General features: G+C 40.1%; 6 protein-coding genes across 6 annotated transcripts; 1 reads left to right on the top strand and 5 right to left on the bottom strand.

Annotated features, from left to right (window-relative positions):
- On the top strand, positions 662-1,315 carry LOC104699464. Its single transcript, XM_010414768.1, has one exon. The coding sequence runs from the start codon at positions 662-664 to the stop codon at positions 1,313-1,315; it is 654 nt and encodes a 217-aa protein (XP_010413070.1).
- LOC104793515 (cytochrome P450 76C4-like) lies at positions 1,371-6,787 on the bottom strand. The gene is made up of 3 exons (XM_010519873.2): positions 6,312-6,787; positions 5,424-5,937; positions 1,371-4,819 (listed from the first exon to the last, which is right to left on the bottom strand). The coding sequence occupies exons 1-3, from the start codon at positions 6,770-6,772 to the stop codon at positions 4,559-4,561; spliced, it is 1,236 nt and encodes a 411-aa protein (XP_010518175.2). The 5' UTR covers positions 6,773-6,787; the 3' UTR covers positions 1,371-4,558.
- LOC104793516 (cytochrome P450 76C1-like) lies at positions 7,265-9,364 on the bottom strand. Its single transcript, XM_010519875.2, has 3 exons — positions 8,864-9,364; positions 8,204-8,726; positions 7,265-7,968 (listed from the first exon to the last, which is right to left on the bottom strand). The coding sequence occupies exons 1-3, from the start codon at positions 9,256-9,258 to the stop codon at positions 7,351-7,353; spliced, it is 1,536 nt and encodes a 511-aa protein (XP_010518177.1). The 5' UTR covers positions 9,259-9,364; the 3' UTR covers positions 7,265-7,350.
- LOC104793517 (cytochrome P450 76C2-like) lies at positions 10,090-12,157 on the bottom strand. The gene is made up of 3 exons (XM_010519877.1): positions 11,746-12,157; positions 10,980-11,502; positions 10,090-10,901 (listed from the first exon to the last, which is right to left on the bottom strand). Exons 1-3 carry the CDS (start codon positions 12,138-12,140, stop codon positions 10,290-10,292), a joined length of 1,530 nt encoding a protein of 509 aa, XP_010518179.1. The 5' UTR covers positions 12,141-12,157; the 3' UTR covers positions 10,090-10,289.
- On the bottom strand, positions 13,302-15,564 carry LOC104793518 (cytochrome P450 76C2-like). The gene is made up of 3 exons (XM_019226870.1): positions 15,122-15,564; positions 14,174-14,696; positions 13,302-14,080 (listed from the first exon to the last, which is right to left on the bottom strand). Exons 1-3 carry the CDS (start codon positions 15,511-15,513, stop codon positions 13,466-13,468), a joined length of 1,530 nt encoding a protein of 509 aa, XP_019082415.1. The 5' UTR covers positions 15,514-15,564; the 3' UTR covers positions 13,302-13,465.
- LOC104793519 (cytochrome P450 76C3-like) lies at positions 16,183-18,708 on the bottom strand. Its single transcript, XM_010519878.1, has 4 exons — positions 18,152-18,708; positions 17,485-18,016; positions 17,117-17,395; positions 16,183-16,682 (listed from the first exon to the last, which is right to left on the bottom strand). Exons 1-4 carry the CDS (start codon positions 18,547-18,549, stop codon positions 16,347-16,349), a joined length of 1,545 nt encoding a protein of 514 aa, XP_010518180.1. The 5' UTR covers positions 18,550-18,708; the 3' UTR covers positions 16,183-16,346.

The raw sequence follows: 20,210 nt of genomic DNA on the forward strand, positions 1-20,210 counted from the left end.
GGGGCGAACGAGAACACGAACTCTCCCCCCGCCGAGCTCCCTGCCGAACTCCCTGCCGAGCCCAATCGAAGGCTCACTGCCGAGCACAATCTCTCCACCAGCGCCCGACGCGCCCTCTGAGCCTCTCGTAGCTGCACACGCTGAAGCTGGACCTGCCGCAGACCAGCTGGTCACCAGCGTCGCCGCTCTCCTCATTGCCGCTCTCACCAACGCTACCACTCTCCCCAACGCCACCCTCCCCTTACCTATGCAGAGAAACAGACTCGATGATATGATGCAGATCATTCTCGATCGTCTTGATGGCTAGGATATACGAACAAACGAACGGCTCGAGGCGATTGCAGCCGCACAAGAGGCCTCACAGAACCAAATCAGCAAACTCCAGCGAAGGAGGGGCGAGCGCCGAAACGACAGCAGCCCCGCCGGGGAGAACGAGAATCCGCCCCCACCACAGCCATCGGTAGAGGACCGATACGACAACTATAGACGCCGCCCGGCGTCTATTATCGTAGGATCTGTTGATCGACGCAGTAGAGAGGAGCCAAATGACGAGCAGCAAGACGGCAAAGGCTAGAGGAGCGGAAGCCCGCCGACTCCAACACTGCCGATCCGACTGTCTGAGCGCAATCTCAAAGATGAAACCATACAATGCCTAGAGGAAATGGTCCATGAACTATCTTCAAGAGTCCACCGAGCCACGAGCTCCTCCCCCAACCTTGATCGAGTGCTCGAAGAATTCCAGCGCTTACCGTTTATATCACGGATCTCTCGCGTTCAAGTTCGTTACGTAAACAACTTCAAGTTCACCCCGTACAACGGATTAGATGATCCGAAACCGTTTTTAACTTCAAAGAGTTTTGCAATCAGCCGAGCTCATTTCAGCGATGAAGAGTACGAAGCTGGCTGCTGCCAGCTATTCGTCGAGAATCTAGTCCAGGAAGCTCTGGGGTGGTTCTCCCGGCTCCCGCCGAACTCGATAGGGAGCTATCACGAGCTGACCACCGCCTTTCTCCAACATCACTCTACGTTTATGATTCGAGGTGCCTCGAACGCCGATCTCTGGAACATGTTCCAGCGGAACGACGAATCTCTCCGAGACTTCATGGAGAGGTTTAAAAGAATAGTCTCGAAGCTCTCGATTGCTGACGACACAGCAATATCAGCTTTCCGAAATGCTATCGCATATGGGTCTCGATTTAGGGACGATATTATCATATACGAGCCTCTGACTCTTGACGATGCACTGCACCGGGCTAACAAGTACATCGAGGTAGAAAAAGAGAAAGACGCAAGGTCAAACCATCCATCAAGATAACCGGTCGTCGAACTCAGCCAAATCGAAAAATAACAAGACGCCTAGGGCCAAAAAAAAAAAAGAACACTCGTCATACCGAGCTCTTTCTTTGCAAATTGAACTACGAATGGCTTGATCCCTTTTCAAGGGTACGTAGACAGCCTTTTACAAGACACAGCTATAACAAAACATAAAAATAAAAATTATACTCGCAAGAGTACATTTAATTACAAACAAGCTCTCTCGAACGAGTTCGTCTTAACGAGTGTCCAGCTTCTACAATTTAAAACGCGTTCCACATGGATGCAGCGGTGAAATAATCCGCACAAAAAAAACCGAGCCCAGTCTTGCATTCAGCTAGCAGGCGGCTAAGTTTGAATAATCCAAGTTCTTACTTGCACACTCTTGCCGACCTCGGGGCACCCACAAGGTAAGCCGGACACCAGGGCCGCACCTAAAAGGTACGACAAGCACATCTCAACTACCAACCAAAAAATTTGTATTCGAAACACGTAACAGGATAAGCCGAGAGACGTCTCGCCCCGTAAAATACATCTAGAAACCAAGAAAAAAGCGGAGCAAGTCTCGCACTAGCTTGAGGGCGCCTGAACTAATAAGCCAAGCTCAGGTTTGCAAGTTCTTGCCAATCCCAAACACCGACAGGATAAACCGGACACAAAAGCCGCATCTAAAGGTATGGCGAGTCCGTCTCGGCTACCACTTTACTCCGGTAAAGTACAAAGCCTTGCTTCATATCAAACATACGCTCACATGCATGTCGCCCTCATGCTCGACGCCCTCACAGTCGACTCACTCGCGCTTGCCACTCTCACGCACGACTCACTCACGCTTGCCACTCTCATGCTCGCAGCCCTCACAGTCGACGCTCTCATGCTCGACGCCCTCACAGTCAAACGCTCTCACGCTAACTCTCTCGCGCTTGCCATTCTCATGCTCGCCGCCCTCACAATCAATGCTCTCACGCTCGACGCTCTCACGCTCGATGCTCTCACGCTCGACGCTCTAACACTCGAGTCTCTTGGCACCTACCTACAGCTTGGTGCCGACCTCCAGCTTGGCGCCAACCTACAGCTTGGTGCCTACCTCAATCTTGGTGTCGACCTCTAGCTTGACGCATACCTCAAGCTTGATGCCAACCTCTACCTAGGTGCCTACCTCAACTTTGGTGCTGACCTCCAGCTTGGCACCTATCTAAAGTTTGGTGCCGACCTCCAGCTTTGTGCCTACCTGCAGCTTGGTGCTGACCTCAAAACCTTCTCCCGCACTATCACATGTGTCGACCTCAAATTGACGATCAAAGATCTTCTTGTCGCTCCCATGAGAGGACGTGGAATGCGAGCGCGCAGCGTCCCGCCGACCTCAATCCGCCGATCTCGCGAGAACCAACCTCAGCACTCATCAATCCTTGTCCGCCGACCTCTCTTCACCTCTCGATCCCGTTCGACGATGACGATCTCACTCTCACCGACCTCAGTCTCACTCTCGGTGGCGACCTCAATCTCACTCTCGGTGGCAATCTCAATCTCACTCGCCGATTTCAATTTCGACGATGACGATCTCAACCTCGACGACAATGATCTCACTTTAAGCCGAGCTTAATCTCACTCTCGGCGCCAACCTCAATCTCACTCTCGGCGCCGAGCTCAATCTCACTCGTCGATCTCAACCTCAACCTCGACGATGAGGATCTCACTCTTGTCGACCTCAATCTCACTCTTGGCGCCGAGCTCAATCTCACTCTCGGTGGCAATCTCAATCTCAACCTCGACGATGACGATCTCACTCTCGCCGACCACAATCTCACTCTCGGTGGCGACCTCAACCTCAAGTCGCTGACCTCCTCTCTCGCTCATATCGCCGACCACCTCAAGTCTCCGTCACGCTCGGCGCGGTTGCTCGGCAATCTTCTGGACTGAGCTCGGCGTGGTCGCTCAATTTCTAGAACGGACTCACGACTAAGGTGGAGCGACCGCGCCGAGCTCAGTCCAGAAGATTGCCGAGCAACCGCGCCGAGCTCATTGTCGTTCAACCCATCTCAAACTCTCTCATGCGATCTGCCAAGCTCATTGCCGCTCAACCCATCTCGACCTCTCTCCCGTGATCTGCCGAGCTCATAACCATCAACCACTTTACTACCGAGTTTGCCTCTGATTCCTCTAAAACAATCAACGCCGATCTCGTCCAGATCGATCTCACCAGAACCATCAAATACTGAATTGAAGTAAGGCTCGTAAGTTAACGGTGGAAATGGTGTCGACCTCCGCTCAGAAACGGTGTCGACCTCCGCCGAGCTCGGGCAAACAGAATTGGCATTCACGTCTCTACTCTCTTGCCCATGAGAACCATCTTGCCGCTCTCCAATACCTCACAACAACCATCTTCGCCGACCCCACCGATACTGTCGATCTCAGATTTAATGACTGTAACTCTCGACGTCCCCAACAAGGGTGATTAACAGGCAGATCTTGTCGATCACCGACCATAGGCGATCTCACAATGAGAAGCTTTCTCGGCAGCGGTTGTTAGGGTTTTGGATAGGAGCAACCAAAATCCGCCACCTCGATCTACGACCTACTCATTTTCCATAAATTCATCGAATACTGCACTCAAAGCAAAAGCCACTGGATATTCATTGTATCTCTCAAGAAGACAAGCCTAGTATTTACAGAAGAATCATTGTAGCAATTTTGTTCCCCAGAAGCGACCCGAGGTAATCTGTGCCGAGCAGGCATATTAATAGATAATTCAAGCACGTCCGTTGATCGCAGAAGAACTGCCGCTCTCCGGACTAAGAGGGGGGACTATTGTTGGATATGGGTTACGCCCAATATGCCACTCGGCCCAACAAGACTCATTAATTGCAACCTCGGCCCAACAAGACTCATTAATTACAATCTCGGCCCGACAAGATTGGGAGCAAGTCCACTAATTCCCGCAAAGGGCAATCTCGGGAATTCACGACGAAAACCCTAGACACCCCTAGGTCAACAGTCCCCTATAAAAGGAGAAAACATTTATTGGAATCACCATCCAGACCCTCGAACAATACCCAGAGAGCAATACGTTGCGTTTGAAACCGTTATTGTTTTCTGTATAATTCCTTTTAGCTTCCGAGCTCGTCATTATTAGCTTGTTAGTTCTCCTGTGAACTGACGAGCTCAATCTTGACTCGTTTTAGTGACGACCTCACGTTTTTATCGTTAATAAAGGAACCAACTTCACTCTTCCCCCGAAAATCTTTATTTACTTAGTTTTGTGCAATCTCCAGTACAAACACTGCGAGAAGAGAAGGGGAACTGCTGGGTGCAAACGGAAAGTTTCTTTCACAGCCGCTTGTAAATAGAGCAATTCTGAGATATCTGACTCCTCAACGACATCGTTTTGGCCTATCACACGATCTATCTCGGCCTGAGCTTTCACCATCGTTTTAGGGTTTTTAAGTAACTCTGCCATTGCCCACTCTACGGTACCAGAGTTTGTATGGGTGCCAGCTGTAAACATATCCTGACACATATAATCACATATCCGTCATGAGGGCAACATTTCTTAACGCTATACTATATATTCATGCGATTTCGTCTCAAACTTCAATAAACAGAAAATATACATCTAAAGCATTGTAAATGTCTTTATATATACTTGAAATATTCCCAAAGTGTTACATAATTTGGATATGCCGACATCTCTCTTTCAAGGAGGCAGCGGGGATTCGACTTCCCCTCGGGAGTAGGGAACTACGATAGGATATGGGATTTAGTACGAAAAAACTATAACTACGACGGGTTTATTGTCTTTAATGTTGATGTACATATTTAGGATAACATTAATGGTCTTTGACATGCATGTTTAGGTCCTAAATAAATCTAATATTTAAGATAAATATTTATTGGTTGCAAATGCATGTGAGACCCCACTAGTAAAGAAATCATCACTAGTGGCAAGTGGCAAGAAGAGTCTGATAAGAGTGTGGAAGAGGTGAATCATGAAGATCAAATCATACTTTCGACATTTCCATCTTAAGATTTGTTGGAATATTACGATTGATGACATCACAAAACTACAGGACAAAAAAAAAATGACTATTTCAATTAATGCTGGTAGGACTTACCAAGAGAAGGTGTTCAATGTCGTGATTGTCTAGCTCAACTTTATCTCCTTGGGTGAGGGCAAGAAGCGAATCCAAGAAATCTATGTTGGAAGCATCAGTAGATTCATTCCGCAATGCTATTTTCGCATCCATGAACCCACGGAAAACCCCCAACAACCTCTCTGTGCAACACTTTATAGCCTTTCTATTACTTTGCAGATCAAGGAACCCCAAAAATGGAAAAAAGTTGGCAACGTCTGGTTTTCCCACAATAACCATGACAGAAATCACCGTTTCCTGGAACTTATTCGAATTTTTACAGTCGTAGCTACCGAGATCGACGGAAAACAAAAGGTTCGATAAAATATTAAGAACTGTGGTGAAAGATGCACGAGAAATATCAACTGCTTCTTCTCTCTCGCTGCTTTCACCCACGAAGTTCACAAGCTCTTGCACCTTCTTCATTCGCAGAGCCTTACTGGCTTCGATACGTTGCGGGGAGAACATGAGACTCACAGACAATTTCCTCAACAACCTTACAAAACATAACAACAGTTAATGATCCGCTTTTATAGGTCTTTTGTTGTGTTTTTGTTTTCTACATTTAATTATTATAGGTTTAAACACCCAAGATTTTGGTAGTACACATATACAATCATTTGAAAAGCTAGCTAGAAACAATCTAGTCTAATTTGTGTTTATTGTTTATCACTAGTGAATAATAGTAATTATTGTGTAATTTATTAGATATATATATATATATATATATATATAATATACTTAAGTTGTTGAAGAGTAGTAAGTTTTTTTGCATTTGAAACAATGGAATCTCTAATTAACAGCAAAAAAAAAGAATCATGAGAAAATAATAGTACCATAAAGAAAAAGTTAGGTACTAATTATATATACCTCAAACGAGCCGAAGACGATGGAAGCCAGGCTACGGAAACCTCCTGGTGATTGACAGCCCGTATAGAGTTAGTTGATTTACGGGGAGACAAGAATTGGTCGTGTGTTTTTAGTACTTCTCTTGCAGCTTCTGGTGAAGCTATGATCACTGAGTTTAAACGTCCAAGCTTAAGACTCATGAATGGCCCATAAGTTTTTGAGAGGTCGGCGAATGAGCGGTGAGGGTTTGTACCGACTTGGTGAATGTTTCCGATAATCGGCAATCGTGGAGGTCCAGGAGGTAGTGTGGCCGATCGGTAAGAGCTCCTTCGGAATCTTGTGGTGGCCGTGAAAATAAGGAAACATGACGAGAGAAAGCAAAAGAGCAAGAACATAACATTTTCTGAAATTATTTCCATCTGTGGATTCCTCAATGATACGAGTGATGATGTATCCGATTTTCTACTAGTGAAATCCCACATTTGTCATAAAATAGATACACGATGTTTTTTTCAAGGACCCTACAGCATTACAAAAAGTCAAAAAATGTTTTTTGATTTTTCAATTAAAAGAGATACGATCTATATAAAAGATACGCAAACGTGGCCAATTATTTAATGCTCATAAAGCTAGATTTGTACCCCCAAATGATTAGCATTATTTAAATTTAGTAATAAAGAAAACAGATATATTTTGGACCAAAATAGGAAAGGAAAAAACATTTAACCCTTTAACTAGTCCAGTCATCTGCATTGGTTTGGAGAAACTTCGTTGTTTTCTCCGAAACATCTTGCAAGCTGATACCGAGGCCCAATATCATCAGTATGGATACTTTTGACTTCTTCAAGCCCTAGCCATCTCAGGAGAGAACTATTTTTTTTTTTTTTAAACAGAGGGTTTAAAGCTGATACCGAGGCCCAAACAGAGGGTTTTTTTTAAAAAAACAGAGGGTTTCATTAATTAAGAAACGTGGAAGCAAACGAATCATTGGTTTTTTTTTAAATCCTAGTTTGAGATTACTTCTTTGTTTTTACAACTATAATAACATACACAACATGTATTAATTAATGACGCGTTTCTTGACGGGAACAGCATGTAACGGGTTTGTCTTATGTAAAGTGATACCGAAGGTCTCGTCCATGTCCAAATCCTCAGAAACGACGCCGTTTGGTAGCTTCCAGTCAAAGGAATAGAGAAGAGAAGCAAGCATAAGAGACACTGTTTTCACAGCCAAAGGCAATCCCGGGCAAATTCTACGTCCGGCTCCAAATGGTGTAAACTCATAATCTCTACCTCTCAAATCGATTTCTTTCCCCAAAAACCTCTCTGGCTCAAACCGGGTAGGATTCTCCCACACGCTCGGGTCTCGTCCTATACCCCACACGTTTACTAGAACCTGACTATCTTTAAGCACCATGAACCCAAGAATCTCCACATCGGATTCGGCTTTTCTCGGGACAAGAAACGGAGCACCCGGATGTAGCCGGAAAGTTTCCTTCACAACTGCTTGTAAATACGGCAGTTCTGAGATATCTGAGTCTTCAACCGTACCGTTTTGGCCAATCACACGATCTATCTCGGCCTGAGCTTTCACCATCGTTTTAGGGTTTCTAAGTAACTCTGCCATTGCCCACTCTAGGGCACTAGAGCTTGTATCCGAGCCTGCTGTGAACATATCCTGACAATATAATTAAATCACATGTCAGTGAGGTCTACCTTTCAGATCCGCATATATAAATTCATGCGATTCCATATCCGTATGTATAAAGGTAATGTTGCAAAAGTTTTAAAAATGTCTTTCTATGATCTATCATTTGTTGAAATACTAAAATTAAAAATATTTCATTCAAAAATTGATTATTCTATTATCTAATAATAAGAAACATGATTATTTGCAGTAAGGTAAGACTTACCAAGACAAGGTGTTCAATATCGCTAATGTTGATTTCTGCTTCATCTCCCTTGTAATTGAGAAGGTTGTCTACGAAATCGTTCTTTGAAACATCTTTAGGCTTACTCTGCGATGATTTTTCCGCAATCTTAGCATCAATGAACCCACGGAAAACCCTGAACAACCTCTCTGTGCAAGCTTTCATAGTCTTCCTATTACCTTGCAGATCAAGAAACCTCAGCAATGGAAAGTAATTAGCAGCGTCTGGTTTTCCGACGGCCTCCATAACACTAATCACCGTATCTTGAACCCCGTTAGTAGAATCTTTCGCGTTGTAGCTACCGAGATCGGCGGAAAACAGAATGTTTGATATGATATTAAGAGTTGTGATGAAGGATGCACGAGAAATATCAATAGATTCTTCTCTATCGCTGCTTTCACTTATGAAGCTCACAAGTTCCTTCACCTTGTTCGCCCTCATGGCTTTCGTGGCTTCGAGACGCTGTGGTGAGAATAACTGAGTCACCGACAGTCTTCTATACAGCCTAAAACAAAACATAGCAACGTTATCGTATCAGGGTCTTTATTAATTGCTTTTTAACCAAAAAAAGAATTCTCTTGTTGCAAATCTTGTAAGAAACAAAATCTTGTGAAAATAAAAAGTCGATATTAAAATTTATACCTCCAACGAGCCGACGACGCAGGAAGCCAGACAAGGGAAGCATCTTGGTGATTGATGGACCGTATCGAGTTAGTGGGGCTACGGCCAGACAAAATCTGGTCATGTGTTCTTAAAACTTCTCTCGCAGCTTGTGGTGAAGCTATAACCACTGTATTTAAACTTCCAAGCTTAAGACTCATGACTGGTCCATAAGTTTTTGAGAGTTCGGCGAATGAACGATGTGGATGTTTCCCGACGAGGTGAATATTTCCGATGATCGGTAACCGTGGAGGTCCTGGAGGTAGCGAGCTGGCCTTGCGAGAGGTCTGTCGAGATCGTGTGGTGGTGAAGAGAAGAAAACATGATAAGATAAAGCAACCAAGGAGGAACAGAGCTTGTCCTGAGATTATGTCCATCTCTGTATCTTTAGGCTCTCAAGTAATAATAGGAAACTGTTATCCAAATATCTAATTTGAAATTAACCTCTGTCTCACATATAATGTATATATTTCGTTTAAATTAGGATATTTATTATAGAGAGAATCTGAGGACTAGCCACAAAATGCATTGATCGGTTCCTTTTCCTACAAGTCGGTGTTAGCTTGCCAGCTGGGTTACATTTTGATATTTTGTTGTATAAAATATAAATATCTACAATATTGTCAGGTTTTAAATATCTACAAAATGGGTGCTACCTTGCCAGCTATTGAATTTTCGTTTCGTCTGAGCAAACAATGTGGCACGGATGCACAGCGAACATTGTTATATATATATAAAAAAAGATTGTCAAACCATTTCTGGGAATATCTACACTTGTTCTCCTATGAATGGTTCAATTTTATATTTAAATGTAAAATATAATTAATTATGTGACTAAAATATATCAAAATATTATATCTTAATGGACGGGAATACTCATTTAATGTTTACCAATAAACTAAAAAATGAAAGAAAATAATAAAACTGAATAATCTAGCAAAAACTAAAACTAAAACGGCAACCAACAAAAATAAATTAATAAACCCATTGATAAAAGCTTGACTTTGACTAAATATCCAATAGTATTGTCAACTGAACAAAAAGTCGCCCATTCTATATAATCTTATATAGATACATTAAAAAGTATTTTCCTCTTAATGATTCTGTCATTCTGTTCAGCCTAACTTTTTCTTTCTTTTTTNTTTTTTTTTTTTTTTTTTTTTTTTTTTTTTTTTTTTTTTTTTGTCGGCAATCGACTGCATGTTCGGACTTTTTTCTTACTTTCATTTACTATTTGATACTATTACAATATACGAAAAAAAAAAAAAAACTATTACAATATTAGACTAAAAACGCCAGAAAAAGACAGAAACAATGTCTTTAAATTATTATTATTATTGGTGATTGATTATTCATATGGTTTGTGATACCATTATTACATTCAAACAAAACAAAACGTATTATTAACCTATGGCTCTTTTTTTAGTGGCACGGCATGTAACGGGTTGGTCTTGTGCAATGTGAGACCAAAGGTCTCGTCCATGTCCAAATCTTCTGAACCGACGCCGTTTGGAAGCTTCCAGTCAAATGAATAGAGAAGAGAAGCAAGCATGAGAGGCACTGTTTTCAGAGCCAAAGGCATTCCCGGACAAATTCTACGTCCGGCCCCAAACGGTGTAAGCTCATAATCTTTACCTTTCACGTCCAAATCCTTACCCAGAAACCTCTCTGGCTCGAACCTGTTTGGGTTTTCCCATACATTCGGGTCTCTTCCTATGGCCCACACGTTCACAAGAACCTGAGTGTTTTTAGGCACAAGGAAACCAAGAATATCCACGTCCGTTTCCGCTTTCCGTGGGAGGAGAAGTGGAGCAGCCGGGTGTAATCGGAAAGTTTCTTTAACGACCGCTTGTAAATACGACAATTCTGAAATATCAGACTCTTGAATGACACCGTTTTGGCCCATCACACCATTTATCTCATCTTGAACTTTTGTCATTGATTTTGGGGATCGAAGTAATTCTGCCATTGCCCATTCCACTGTACTAGACGTTGTATCCGTACCTGCTATAAACAGATCCTAACAAATACATACAAGCACATATTATATATCTGTGAATAAATATAACATTATGTTATGCAATAAGCTAAGACTTACGAAAAGTAGGTGTTCAATCTCGTTAGTGTTGATTTCAGGTTGATCTCCTTGGTGGAGATCGATAAGTGCATCCATGAAGTCGTTGCTCGAAGCATCTTTCTCGTTTGTCCGAGATGATTTTTCCACAATCCGAGCATTGTATATCTCTCGAAAAACCTGAAACAACTTCTCCGAGCAGTCCTTCATCTTCTTACTATTACCTTGCAAGTCAAGAAACCTCATAAATGGGAAGAAGTTAGCAAGGTCTGGGTTTCCGATAGCTTCCATGACACCAGTCATCAACTCTTGAAACACACTGGAATCTTTCGAATTGTAGCTACCGATATTAACTGAAAACAAAATGTTTGATATGATATTGAGAGCTGTGACGAATAATGCTCGAGAAATATCAACAGCTTCTTCTCTCTCACTGCTTTCACTTATGAAGTTGACAAGCTCTTGCGCCCTCTTCATCCTCATAGCTTTGGTGGCTTCGATACGTTGTGGTGAAAACATTTGAGTCACGGATAGTTTCCTCAACATTCTGAAAAACATTACATAAATAGAAACGATGATCTATAATTAACCGTTAATAAAAGCTCAAGCGCTATTAGCTTAAACCACTTTAAAAGATGTTTTTTAATAAGCGATAGAATTTTACTATTTGTGGACCTACTACAAGTATAACTTAGATTCGGGATTCCAAAGATTATCATGCTTATAGATCTGGAACTTCCTAGCTACTAAAAAGAGAAATTATAGAAGAAAACAAAAAAAAATCGGTTACCTCCAACGAGTAGACGTAGGATGAACCCAGGCAACGGAGAAGTCATGATGGTTGTTGGATTGTACCGCTGCATTTACGTACCGGCCAGACAAGATTTGATCATGTGTTCTTAGTACTTCTCTCGCAGCGTCCCGTGAAGCTATGACCACTGAGTTTAAAAATCCAAGCTTAAGACTCATGACTGGTCCATATTTTTTTGAGAGATCTGCGAATGAGCGATGTGGGTGCTTTCCGACAAGATGAATGTTTCCGATGAATGGTAACCGTGGAGGTCCCCGAGGTGCTGCCGTTACTTGACGAAGTTTTGGTCGGGATCTTGAGGTGATGAAGATAAGAAAACATGATAAGATAAAGCAAAAGAGGAGAATAGGCGTTTGTTCAGAGATGATGTCCATTTGCGTTTCTAAAGTGATTTAAATGAAAAAACTACACATTAATGACTAAGCATGGTATAGGTATATATAATAATAGTTGAAGTCGACAAAAAGAAAAAGAAATAATATTTTCAACTATTTTGCAGCTCCAATTTCTATCCAACATGGGCTTCTAATTATTGCCGGTGGACATCAACTTGCCACGAAAACAAAAAAATCAAAGGTTCCAATTGCGATCAAACGCCAGTCTGAATAGAATAATTACTTAACATACATGTACGTGAGTAAGGACGCGAACAGTCGTGACGAAATCGTATACGTTTTTGGGGTAAAGTAACAAAACTAATGATAATTATAGACTTTGTGTATTCTGTTTCTTGTATGATGAGTTGATGACATAAAAATTAGATGTTGTATACATATTCGTATCCCTTTACGCTTTAGATACGAAAATACAAAAATTATTTTATATTTACGTAAATAAAACTTTTTGTCACACGAGATTTAAGATTGAACGAGCATAAAGGCGGTTAGTCTATGTTTAGGACAAAGCCGTATAATAATTTTCTTATCGTCAATTCCTGCTAATAAAATTAATGTTCCCATTTCATTAGATACAAACCGAAAGATCAATCCATGCTCAATTCGTGTTGTGTCATATTCAGGCAATCTTATCTTGTTGGAATTATTGGATACCGCAGAGAACAAAGCCAATTACAGAAATTTCAACAAAATTCCTGTCCTTTTCGCGAAATCTCATGTACAGCTCATCTACTTCCTTGTTACTTTCCTCTTTTGATCCTAGCTAACTGTTTTTTCTTTTTCTTTTTCTGGCTTATATATTCCGCACGTTTTTTTTCTTCTTATTATTGGAAGTTTGGAACCCATAGTTGGATAAAGAACCCTAAACCCTAAAGCTTTTTTTTTTGAACAACAAAACCTAAAGCATATTTCTGATTTAATATGAAGGTTTTAGTAAAAGGTTTAGCTAGTCTCAAACTTTCAATAGCAAGAAAAATAAACTGTGAAAATATTAAGAACATATTATTTTATTTTTTTGATAAAATAATTATATTAATTTTCGTCCTCTTATAATCGTCGCTTTTCGAGGTACCAAAAATGTGATTCGCAACTCTTCATTCAAGTATATACAATGCGCTGAGAGGCATTTGCATTGGACGATTAATTTAATAACGTTACTGGCACTCTTCTTCGTCGACCTCTTTCCATAATTAAAGTCTTCTTCGAATCACATTTGAAATGTTTCTTATTTTAAATCAGGTAAATAATTGTATTGTTTGTGAAATTTAGTTCGTACTTAAAAGAAAAAAAGACTAAGTTTCTAACTAATGGCGCGTTTTCTTGACGGGAATGGCATGTAACGGATTGGTTTTATGCAACGTGAGACCGAAGCTCTCGTCCATGTCCAAATCCTCAAAAACGACGCCGTTTGGAAGCTTCCAATCAAAGGCATAGAGAAGAGAAGCAAGCATAAGAGGCACTGTTTTCACAGCCAAAGGCAATCCCGGGCAAATTCTCCTTCCGGCTCCGAATGGTGTAAGCTCATAATCTCTACCTCTCACGTCCATTTCTTTCCCCAAAAACCTCTCTGGCTCGAACCTGGTCGGATTCTCCCACACGCTCGGGTCTCGTCCCATGGCCCACACGTTCACCAAAACCTGAGTGTCTTTCTGTACGAGGAATCCAAGAACCTCCACATCTGATTCTGCTTTTCGTGGGACGAGAAGCGGAACAGCCGGATGTAACCGGAATGTTTCCTTCACAACTGCTTGTAAATAGGGTAGTTCCGAGATATCAGACTCTTCAACAACACCTTTTTGACCGATCACACGGTCGATCTCAGACTGAGCTTTTGCTATTTTTTCAGGGTTTCGAAGTAACTCTGCCATCGCCCATTCCACAGTACTAGAGTTTGTGTCTGTGCCCGCTCCAAACAGGTCCTGATATACATACGTACAGTTAAAGTCTTAGTGATGTCTTACGTGTTAATTCACATGATTTTAAAAATCTACAAATTAAATGGCAAGACTTACCAAGAGAAAGTGTTCAATATCGTTAGTGTTGAGCTCTGCTTCATCTCCTTCTGTAAGTTCGAGAAGCGTATCCAAGAAATCTCTGTCCGAGACATCTTTAGGGTTATTACGCAATGATTTTGCCTCTATCTTAGCATTTATTAACCCACGGAAAACTCTAAACAACCTCTCCGAGCAAGCCTTCATAGTCTCTTTATTACCTTGCAGATCAAGAAACCCCAAAAATGGGAAGTAGTTAGAAGCGTCTTGATTCCCGATAGCTTCCATGACACCAATCACCGCGTCCTGAAACCCATTGTATTTTTTCGAGTCGTAGCTACAGAGATCGACAGAAAATAGAATGTTTGATATGATATTAAGAGCTGTGATGAAGGTTGCACGAGAAATATCAACAGCTTTTTCTCTCTCGCTGCTTTCACTCATGAAGCTAACAAGCTCCTTCACCTTGTTCACCCTCAATGTTTTCGTGGCTTCGATACGCTGGGGCGAGAAGAGCTGCGTTGCCGATAGTTTTCTTAATAGTCTAAATGAAACAAAACATAATAAACATCACCACATATTGTTAGTCAACATTAAAAAAACATACGTAATGTGCAAAAATTGACATGTGGAATTCAATCACGGAAATTCATTAGTGTACAAATTTGACTATGAAACAGTGCAACAAGTTTACCCAAGAAAAAGCGGAATAATATTGTTTTCCTTATTTTTGGTCACTGAATTTAAACATTATGCAAAATTTCTACATGCACACACAATATATTTACATACATTTCCACCAAAAAAAAAAATATAGATATATTTATATACATAGAGAATTAGAGATCCCATATAATCATGTGATTTATATATTTATTTGGTTTGAAAAATGATTTATCAGTGAGATGGAAAGCTCATGCATATAATAATATTAAAAAAAAAAAACTAAAAATCGATGTTAAATTATACCTCCAACGAGACGACGATGGTGGAAGCCAGACAACGGAAACCTCGTGGTGGTTAATGGACCGTATCGAGTTAGGGGGGTTACGGATAGAGAAGGTTTGGTCGTGTGTTCTTAGAACCTCTCGTGCAGCTTCTGGTGAAGTTACGACCACAGTGTTTAAACTTCCAAATTTAAGGCTCATGATTGGTCCATATGTTTTTGAGAGGTCGGCGAATGAACGGTGTGGGTTTTTACCGACAAGGTGAATGTTTCCGATGATGGGCAGTCGCGGGGGTCCTGGAGGCGGTGGAGCAACCTTGCGAGAGCTCCGGGATCTTGTGGTGAAGATAAGGCAAGTTGATAAGATAAAACAAAAGAGGAGAAACAGAGCTTCTCCAAAGATAATTTCCATCATTTTTTTTTTCTCCAAGTAATATTTTCTTTGCAATGCGTGATGAATTTTCAAAGCTTCGAAAAAGTCATTTAAATACTTTAAAAATTCGTATAAAAAACAAATACCTCAACCAAATGAAAAATACTGCTTACGGTCCAAATACATCCTACCGGGTGATATGGTCAAGAAATTTGATACCAGTAGGCGCCACTTGTCACTTAAAGCCAACCAATGAAGTGAATACAAAAAACTACCGACCAATCACAAGAGACACGTATCCGTGAATGAGTTTAACCATTTCGTTATCAAATCGAAAATGTTTTTTTGCTCTTGTACCTAAGCAACTCAATCTCGCCGTTTATTGTAAACTGTAGATACCCTTTAGTCAATTATTTCAGTAGTTGATCTAAAGTTTCATGATTGTACATTGAATTGGTCGATAAATGGTCAAGATTTGACGATATTATCTCTACAGAAAAAAAACAATTTATAGTTTTTTTTTTGGTAAACAATTTATAGTTTACAAAATGTTTGTGGTTTTTCCTTATGTGAACAAAATTTGAGTCAATGATTTTGGTAAAAAAACTAAAAATGAGTCAATGATATTATCAAAATATTAAGTATCTATTCAAATATGTATTTGGTGACAAAAAAATTTAAAATATAGATATGTTTTCAAACACACGTAGAATTAATACACATTATTTTTATTTAGAACCGTCGGTCCCAGTCTAAGCGACGGATAGAGTACAGAGCCATACGAAAGGGTCCATAAAACTGTATATGTTTTGATAGGAGTTAGCCCCACAAGGAATCTATAATAACATAGGTACATTTTTTTAAAAATATGAAAATCACATAGACATAGTTTTCTTGATGGGTACGGCACAAAGAGGTTTGGCCTTGTGTAAGGTAAGACCGAAGGCCTCGCTCATGTCCATGTTTTCAGGGACGACACCGTTTTGAAGCTTCCAGTCAAAGGAATAGAGAAGAGAGGCAAGCACCATGTACATTGTCCTAAGAGACATAGAGATTCCCGGACACATCCTTCGTCCTGATCCAAAAGGTATCAGCTCGAAGTCTTTGCCTTTTAGATCGGTTTCTCGTAACAAAAACCTCTCTGGCTCAAACTTCATTGGATTTTCCCACACACTCGAGTCATGTCCTATCGCCCACACGTTCACCAAAACCTAAAATAACAGAGAAGGAACTATTTAACCAAATAAAAAAAATCATATTGGTTCTATTCTATGTATACATCAAACCAAACAAACAACAACCAAATTTAAACTTACGTTTGATATCATTTTCTTTTTGTGTGTGAAAAAAAAATAACTATGTTTGATTAACATTATCAATTTCAGGAAAAAAAACTTACATAATGAATCATTAGAATACATATTTTTCCACTTTACTCTGTGTAAAACCTAAAAACTAAACCAAATCGAACAAATTCAACTTTTCTATTCAAACCGAAAACAACCAAATAGTGTTCGGTCTTGAACCGAACAATTCAAACTTAAACAATCAAAACGAAAAAATAAAGCTATGACTACTAACGTGCATCCTAGGTTACTAAGAGGTAATTAATGTTAGCGTGTTAAAAAAAGACTATGAAATAAACCTGGGTGTTCATAGGAATGACGAAACCCAAAATTGAAACATCAGATTCTGATTTCCTTGGGATCAAAGCTGCTGGAGGATGCAATCGAAGAGTCTCTTTCACAATTGCTTGTAAGTAAGGCAGACTCGGGATATCAGATTCTTTAACGACACCGTTTTCACCAATTACTTGCCGTATCTCACTCTGAGCTTTTACCATCTTCTCCGGGCTTTGGACTAACTCAGTCATCGCCCACTCCATTGTGCTAGAGCTTGTATCTGTGCCCGCAACAAACATATCCTATCACAAAAAAAAACAAGGGGATTAACTGAAGATACTGCATATCTATAATATCTTAATCATGCCATGTGTGTTAGTGGAAGACTTACGAGAAGCAGGTGTTTGATATCATTGATGGTTAATTCCGCTTTGTTTTGCTGTGTGAGATCCAGAAGGGAGTCTAACATATCAATACTCGAAACTTCTTTAAGCTCTGTATCTGTGTGAGACAATCTTTTGGCCATCCGAGCATCGATGAATTCTTGGATAACACTAAACAATATCTCTATGCAGAGCACTGCTTCTTTACGAGTACCTTGCAAATCAAGAAACCTCATATACCTGAAATAGTCTCCTACGTTGGGTTTACCGGAGATCTTCAACAGGTGGACCACTGCGTCGTAGAAATCGTAAGGAGACGAGTTCGAGTCATAGGTCGCCAAATCTACAGAAAACAGAGCATTTGAGATGATATTGAAAGCTGTGACAAAGGAAGTACGAGCCAAGTCAATAGCTTCTCCTTTCTCGCTAAATTGGTTTGCTAAGCTCACTAGTTCCTCCACCTTTCTCATCCTTAATGATTGAATAGCGTCTAGGTTTTGTGGTGATAACAAATATTTCGATATTGTTTTCTTCAGAAACCTGAAGATGCATACAACAGCGTATAACTCGTTTTAATCAAATATAGTCTGGTGTACAGATGACTTCAAACACAAAAAAAAAAGTTAAAAAGAAAAGTAATCAAATTATAGTCTTGATCTTAGATAGAGTTAGTACCTCCAACGAGCCGAGGGAGGAATCCAGACAATGGAGTGTTTATGGTGATCAAAGGCTCGAATGGGGTCGTTAAAGGATCGAGCGGACAAGACATTGTCGTGTGTTCTAAGTGCCTCTTTAGCTGCTTCTGGTGAAGATATAACCACTGCGGTTAACCTTCCAAGCTTCAAACTCATTATAGGTCCGTAGGTTTTTGAAAAATCAGCAAGTGAACGGTGAGGATTGGGTCCGAGTTGGAATATGTTTCCGACCAATGGTAATGTCGGAGGACCAGGCGGAAGCTTCTTGCCGTGGCTAGAGCTCCTCCGCTTTTTTGAGGTGGCAGTAAATAAGAAAAAGAAGAATGTTAATAGAAAATAGAGAGGCAGAGACATGCCTTGATTTAGTGAGAGGTCCATTGGACGACCGTTTTCTTCTTTTTTTCTACTCTTTGAGTATAAGGAAACTGGAGATATAACTCAATCATGGACTTTATATTCATCAATATAAGTTTCATTAATGAATATTGTCAACAAATTCAAAGATATTATCTAATATGGAGAAGCAAGTTCGCATGCAAAACCCTCAATCGGTATTAGTTGCCAGTTGTATATGTTTGTATATAACACTTACCTAAATTGCTGGCATACATGGAAAATACTTGATACAAATTAAATATTAACTTTGGTAGGCTTAAATGAAGAGAAGATAACATTTAATGTAGCTTAAATGAAGAGAAGAAAATACTTGTATATTGGACGTTGATTTGTCATTAATTATTCGGATTTAAAACATATGCAAAAAGTATATGATTCTAGAACTCTAATCTAATGACACATGGGAGATTAGAAACCAGCCTGCCAAAATTGTATGCAGCCGTTGGTATAATACGGCTGAGATTATATATAGTTCATCTGTTGAACCCCACATCACATTAACTGGTATTTGGCAGCGTAACCATGTACTTAGGTGTACGTTACTCTCTTTTATCTACTGTTAGCTGTATTTGTTTTGATGTTCGGTTAAGCTGCTCAATCTGGTTTTTGCCCCTCTTAAGTGTTTCTCTTGATATTTTTGTCAAATAATGTATGAGACAACTCAAACTTTTATCTTCTTAACTGCAAAAAGGCAAAATCTTAAATTAATTGGTAAATTTATCTGGTGTTGTGCTCATTTAATAAAAGGTCAAAGTTGGTAGTATAGTAAAAAAAATTAGCTTGAATCAAATGGGTTTTTTTACTACTACTTACTTATCAAGTATCAACTGTTAGTACTAAATCTCGGATGGTCGTGGAACACAAAAAACAAAAGAACATCAGTAGTATATATATTTTTTTTATGTAACGGTGGTGGAAAGTTGGGGACCACGGTCACGGGCCCCGACAAGAGTTGGCTATAACGTTCGGGCTAGTAAAAACATTAGTGTTCTAATGATAATTATTGTTTGTAGTTTTAGGTTAAATAGTGGACTCACATGAGCATTTTTATACAGTTATACTCATCACTTCTTCTTCTTCTTCGTCTTCTGCAATCTCCATATTAAAATATATAAAAACAGACGTTAAAAATACATCTGAATCTGCATTTTAACCTGCAAAAGGCTTTGTTTTCCATAGATTCCCTTTTCAACTTTCCGACGATGTTACTAAAGTCAAACCCAAACCCCTAAGTGCAACTTTACCCCTTCTTTATTCAAAAAAATACTTAATACAAACCTTGTTGTTATATTAAAACAAACAAATCACCCACCCCACTAATATCAAGTGGGATTACCATTGTTTCTCATTTCAATCGCTCTCTAATTAGCTAATAAGAAGATGAACTTTGACTTTTTGTTTTTTGTTTTTTCCCCCTAAGTCAAAAATAAAAGGATGGTGCCAGCGAGTAAAAATGATGTTGAACTTTAGTGAAGTGATCCCACAGTTTTGTTTTGTACCAACGAGCGTTAGTCGTGCGCGTGAATCCGGGTCCAAAAACCTTAAAACTGGGTAAAAAGTAAAAAAAAAAAAAAAGTAAACCAACACAAAGCCACACATTCGAAAATCTAACAAAAGAGTCAGAACAAAACGATAAAAGGCAA

This window comes from Camelina sativa, chromosome 6, assembly GCF_000633955.1.
Source record: "Camelina sativa cultivar DH55 chromosome 6, Cs, whole genome shotgun sequence".
In the NCBI taxonomy this organism is placed as follows: domain Eukaryota; kingdom Viridiplantae; phylum Streptophyta; class Magnoliopsida; order Brassicales; family Brassicaceae; genus Camelina; species Camelina sativa.

Excerpts from the sequence above, each read along its gene's own strand:
- LOC104793518 (XM_019226870.1), bottom strand. The coding sequence starts at position 15,513 with ATGATGGAAATTATCTTTGGAGAAGCTCTGTTTCTCCTCTTTTGTTTT. Across the intron at positions 14,697-15,121 it reads CCATCGTCGTCTCGTTGGAG|ACTATTAAGAAAACTATCGG; the intron begins GTATAATTTAAC and ends TGTTTCATTTAG. Across the intron at positions 14,081-14,173 it reads ATATTGAACACTTTCTCTTG|GACCTGTTTGGAGCGGGCAC; the intron begins GTAAGTCTTGCC and ends TATGTATATCAG.
- LOC104793519 (XM_010519878.1), bottom strand. The coding sequence starts at position 18,549 with ATGGACCTCTCACTAAATCAAGGCATGTCTCTGCCTCTCTATTTTCTA. Across the intron at positions 17,396-17,484 it reads ATATCAAACACCTGCTTCTC|GATATGTTTGTTGCGGGCAC; the intron begins GTAAGTCTTCCA and ends TTTTTGTGATAG. Across the intron at positions 16,683-17,116 it reads TCATTCCTATGAACACCCAG|GTTTTGGTGAACGTGTGGGC; the intron begins GTTTATTTCATA and ends CTGTTATTTTAG.
- LOC104699464 (XM_010414768.1), top strand. The coding sequence starts at position 662 with ATGGTCCATGAACTATCTTCAAGAGTCCACCGAGCCACGAGCTCCTCC.
- LOC104793516 (XM_010519875.2), bottom strand. The coding sequence starts at position 9,258 with ATGGACATAATCTCAGGACAAGCTCTGTTCCTCCTTGGTTGCTTTATC. Across the intron at positions 8,727-8,863 it reads GCGTCGTCGGCTCGTTGGAG|GCTGTATAGAAGACTGTCGG; the intron begins GTATAAATTTTA and ends GTTTTGTTTTAG. Across the intron at positions 7,969-8,203 it reads ATATTGAACACCTTGTCTTG|GATATGTTCACAGCAGGCTC; the intron begins GTAAGTCTTACC and ends TTATATTGTCAG.
- LOC104793517 (XM_010519877.1), bottom strand. The coding sequence starts at position 12,140 with ATGGACATCATCTCTGAACAAACGCCTATTCTCCTCTTTTGCTTTATC. Across the intron at positions 11,503-11,745 it reads CCTACGTCTACTCGTTGGAG|AATGTTGAGGAAACTATCCG; the intron begins GTAACCGATTTT and ends AATGTTTTTCAG. Across the intron at positions 10,902-10,979 it reads AGATTGAACACCTACTTTTC|GATCTGTTTATAGCAGGTAC; the intron begins GTAAGTCTTAGC and ends TGTATTTGTTAG.
- LOC104793515 (XM_010519873.2), bottom strand. The coding sequence starts at position 6,772 with ATGTGGGATTTCACTAGTAGAAAATCGGATACATCATCACTCGTATCA. Across the intron at positions 5,938-6,311 it reads TCGTCTTCGGCTCGTTTGAG|GTTGTTGAGGAAATTGTCTG; the intron begins GTATATATAATT and ends ATGTTTTGTAAG. Across the intron at positions 4,820-5,423 it reads ACATTGAACACCTTCTCTTG|GATATGTTTACAGCTGGCAC; the intron begins GTAAGTCCTACC and ends TATATGTGTCAG.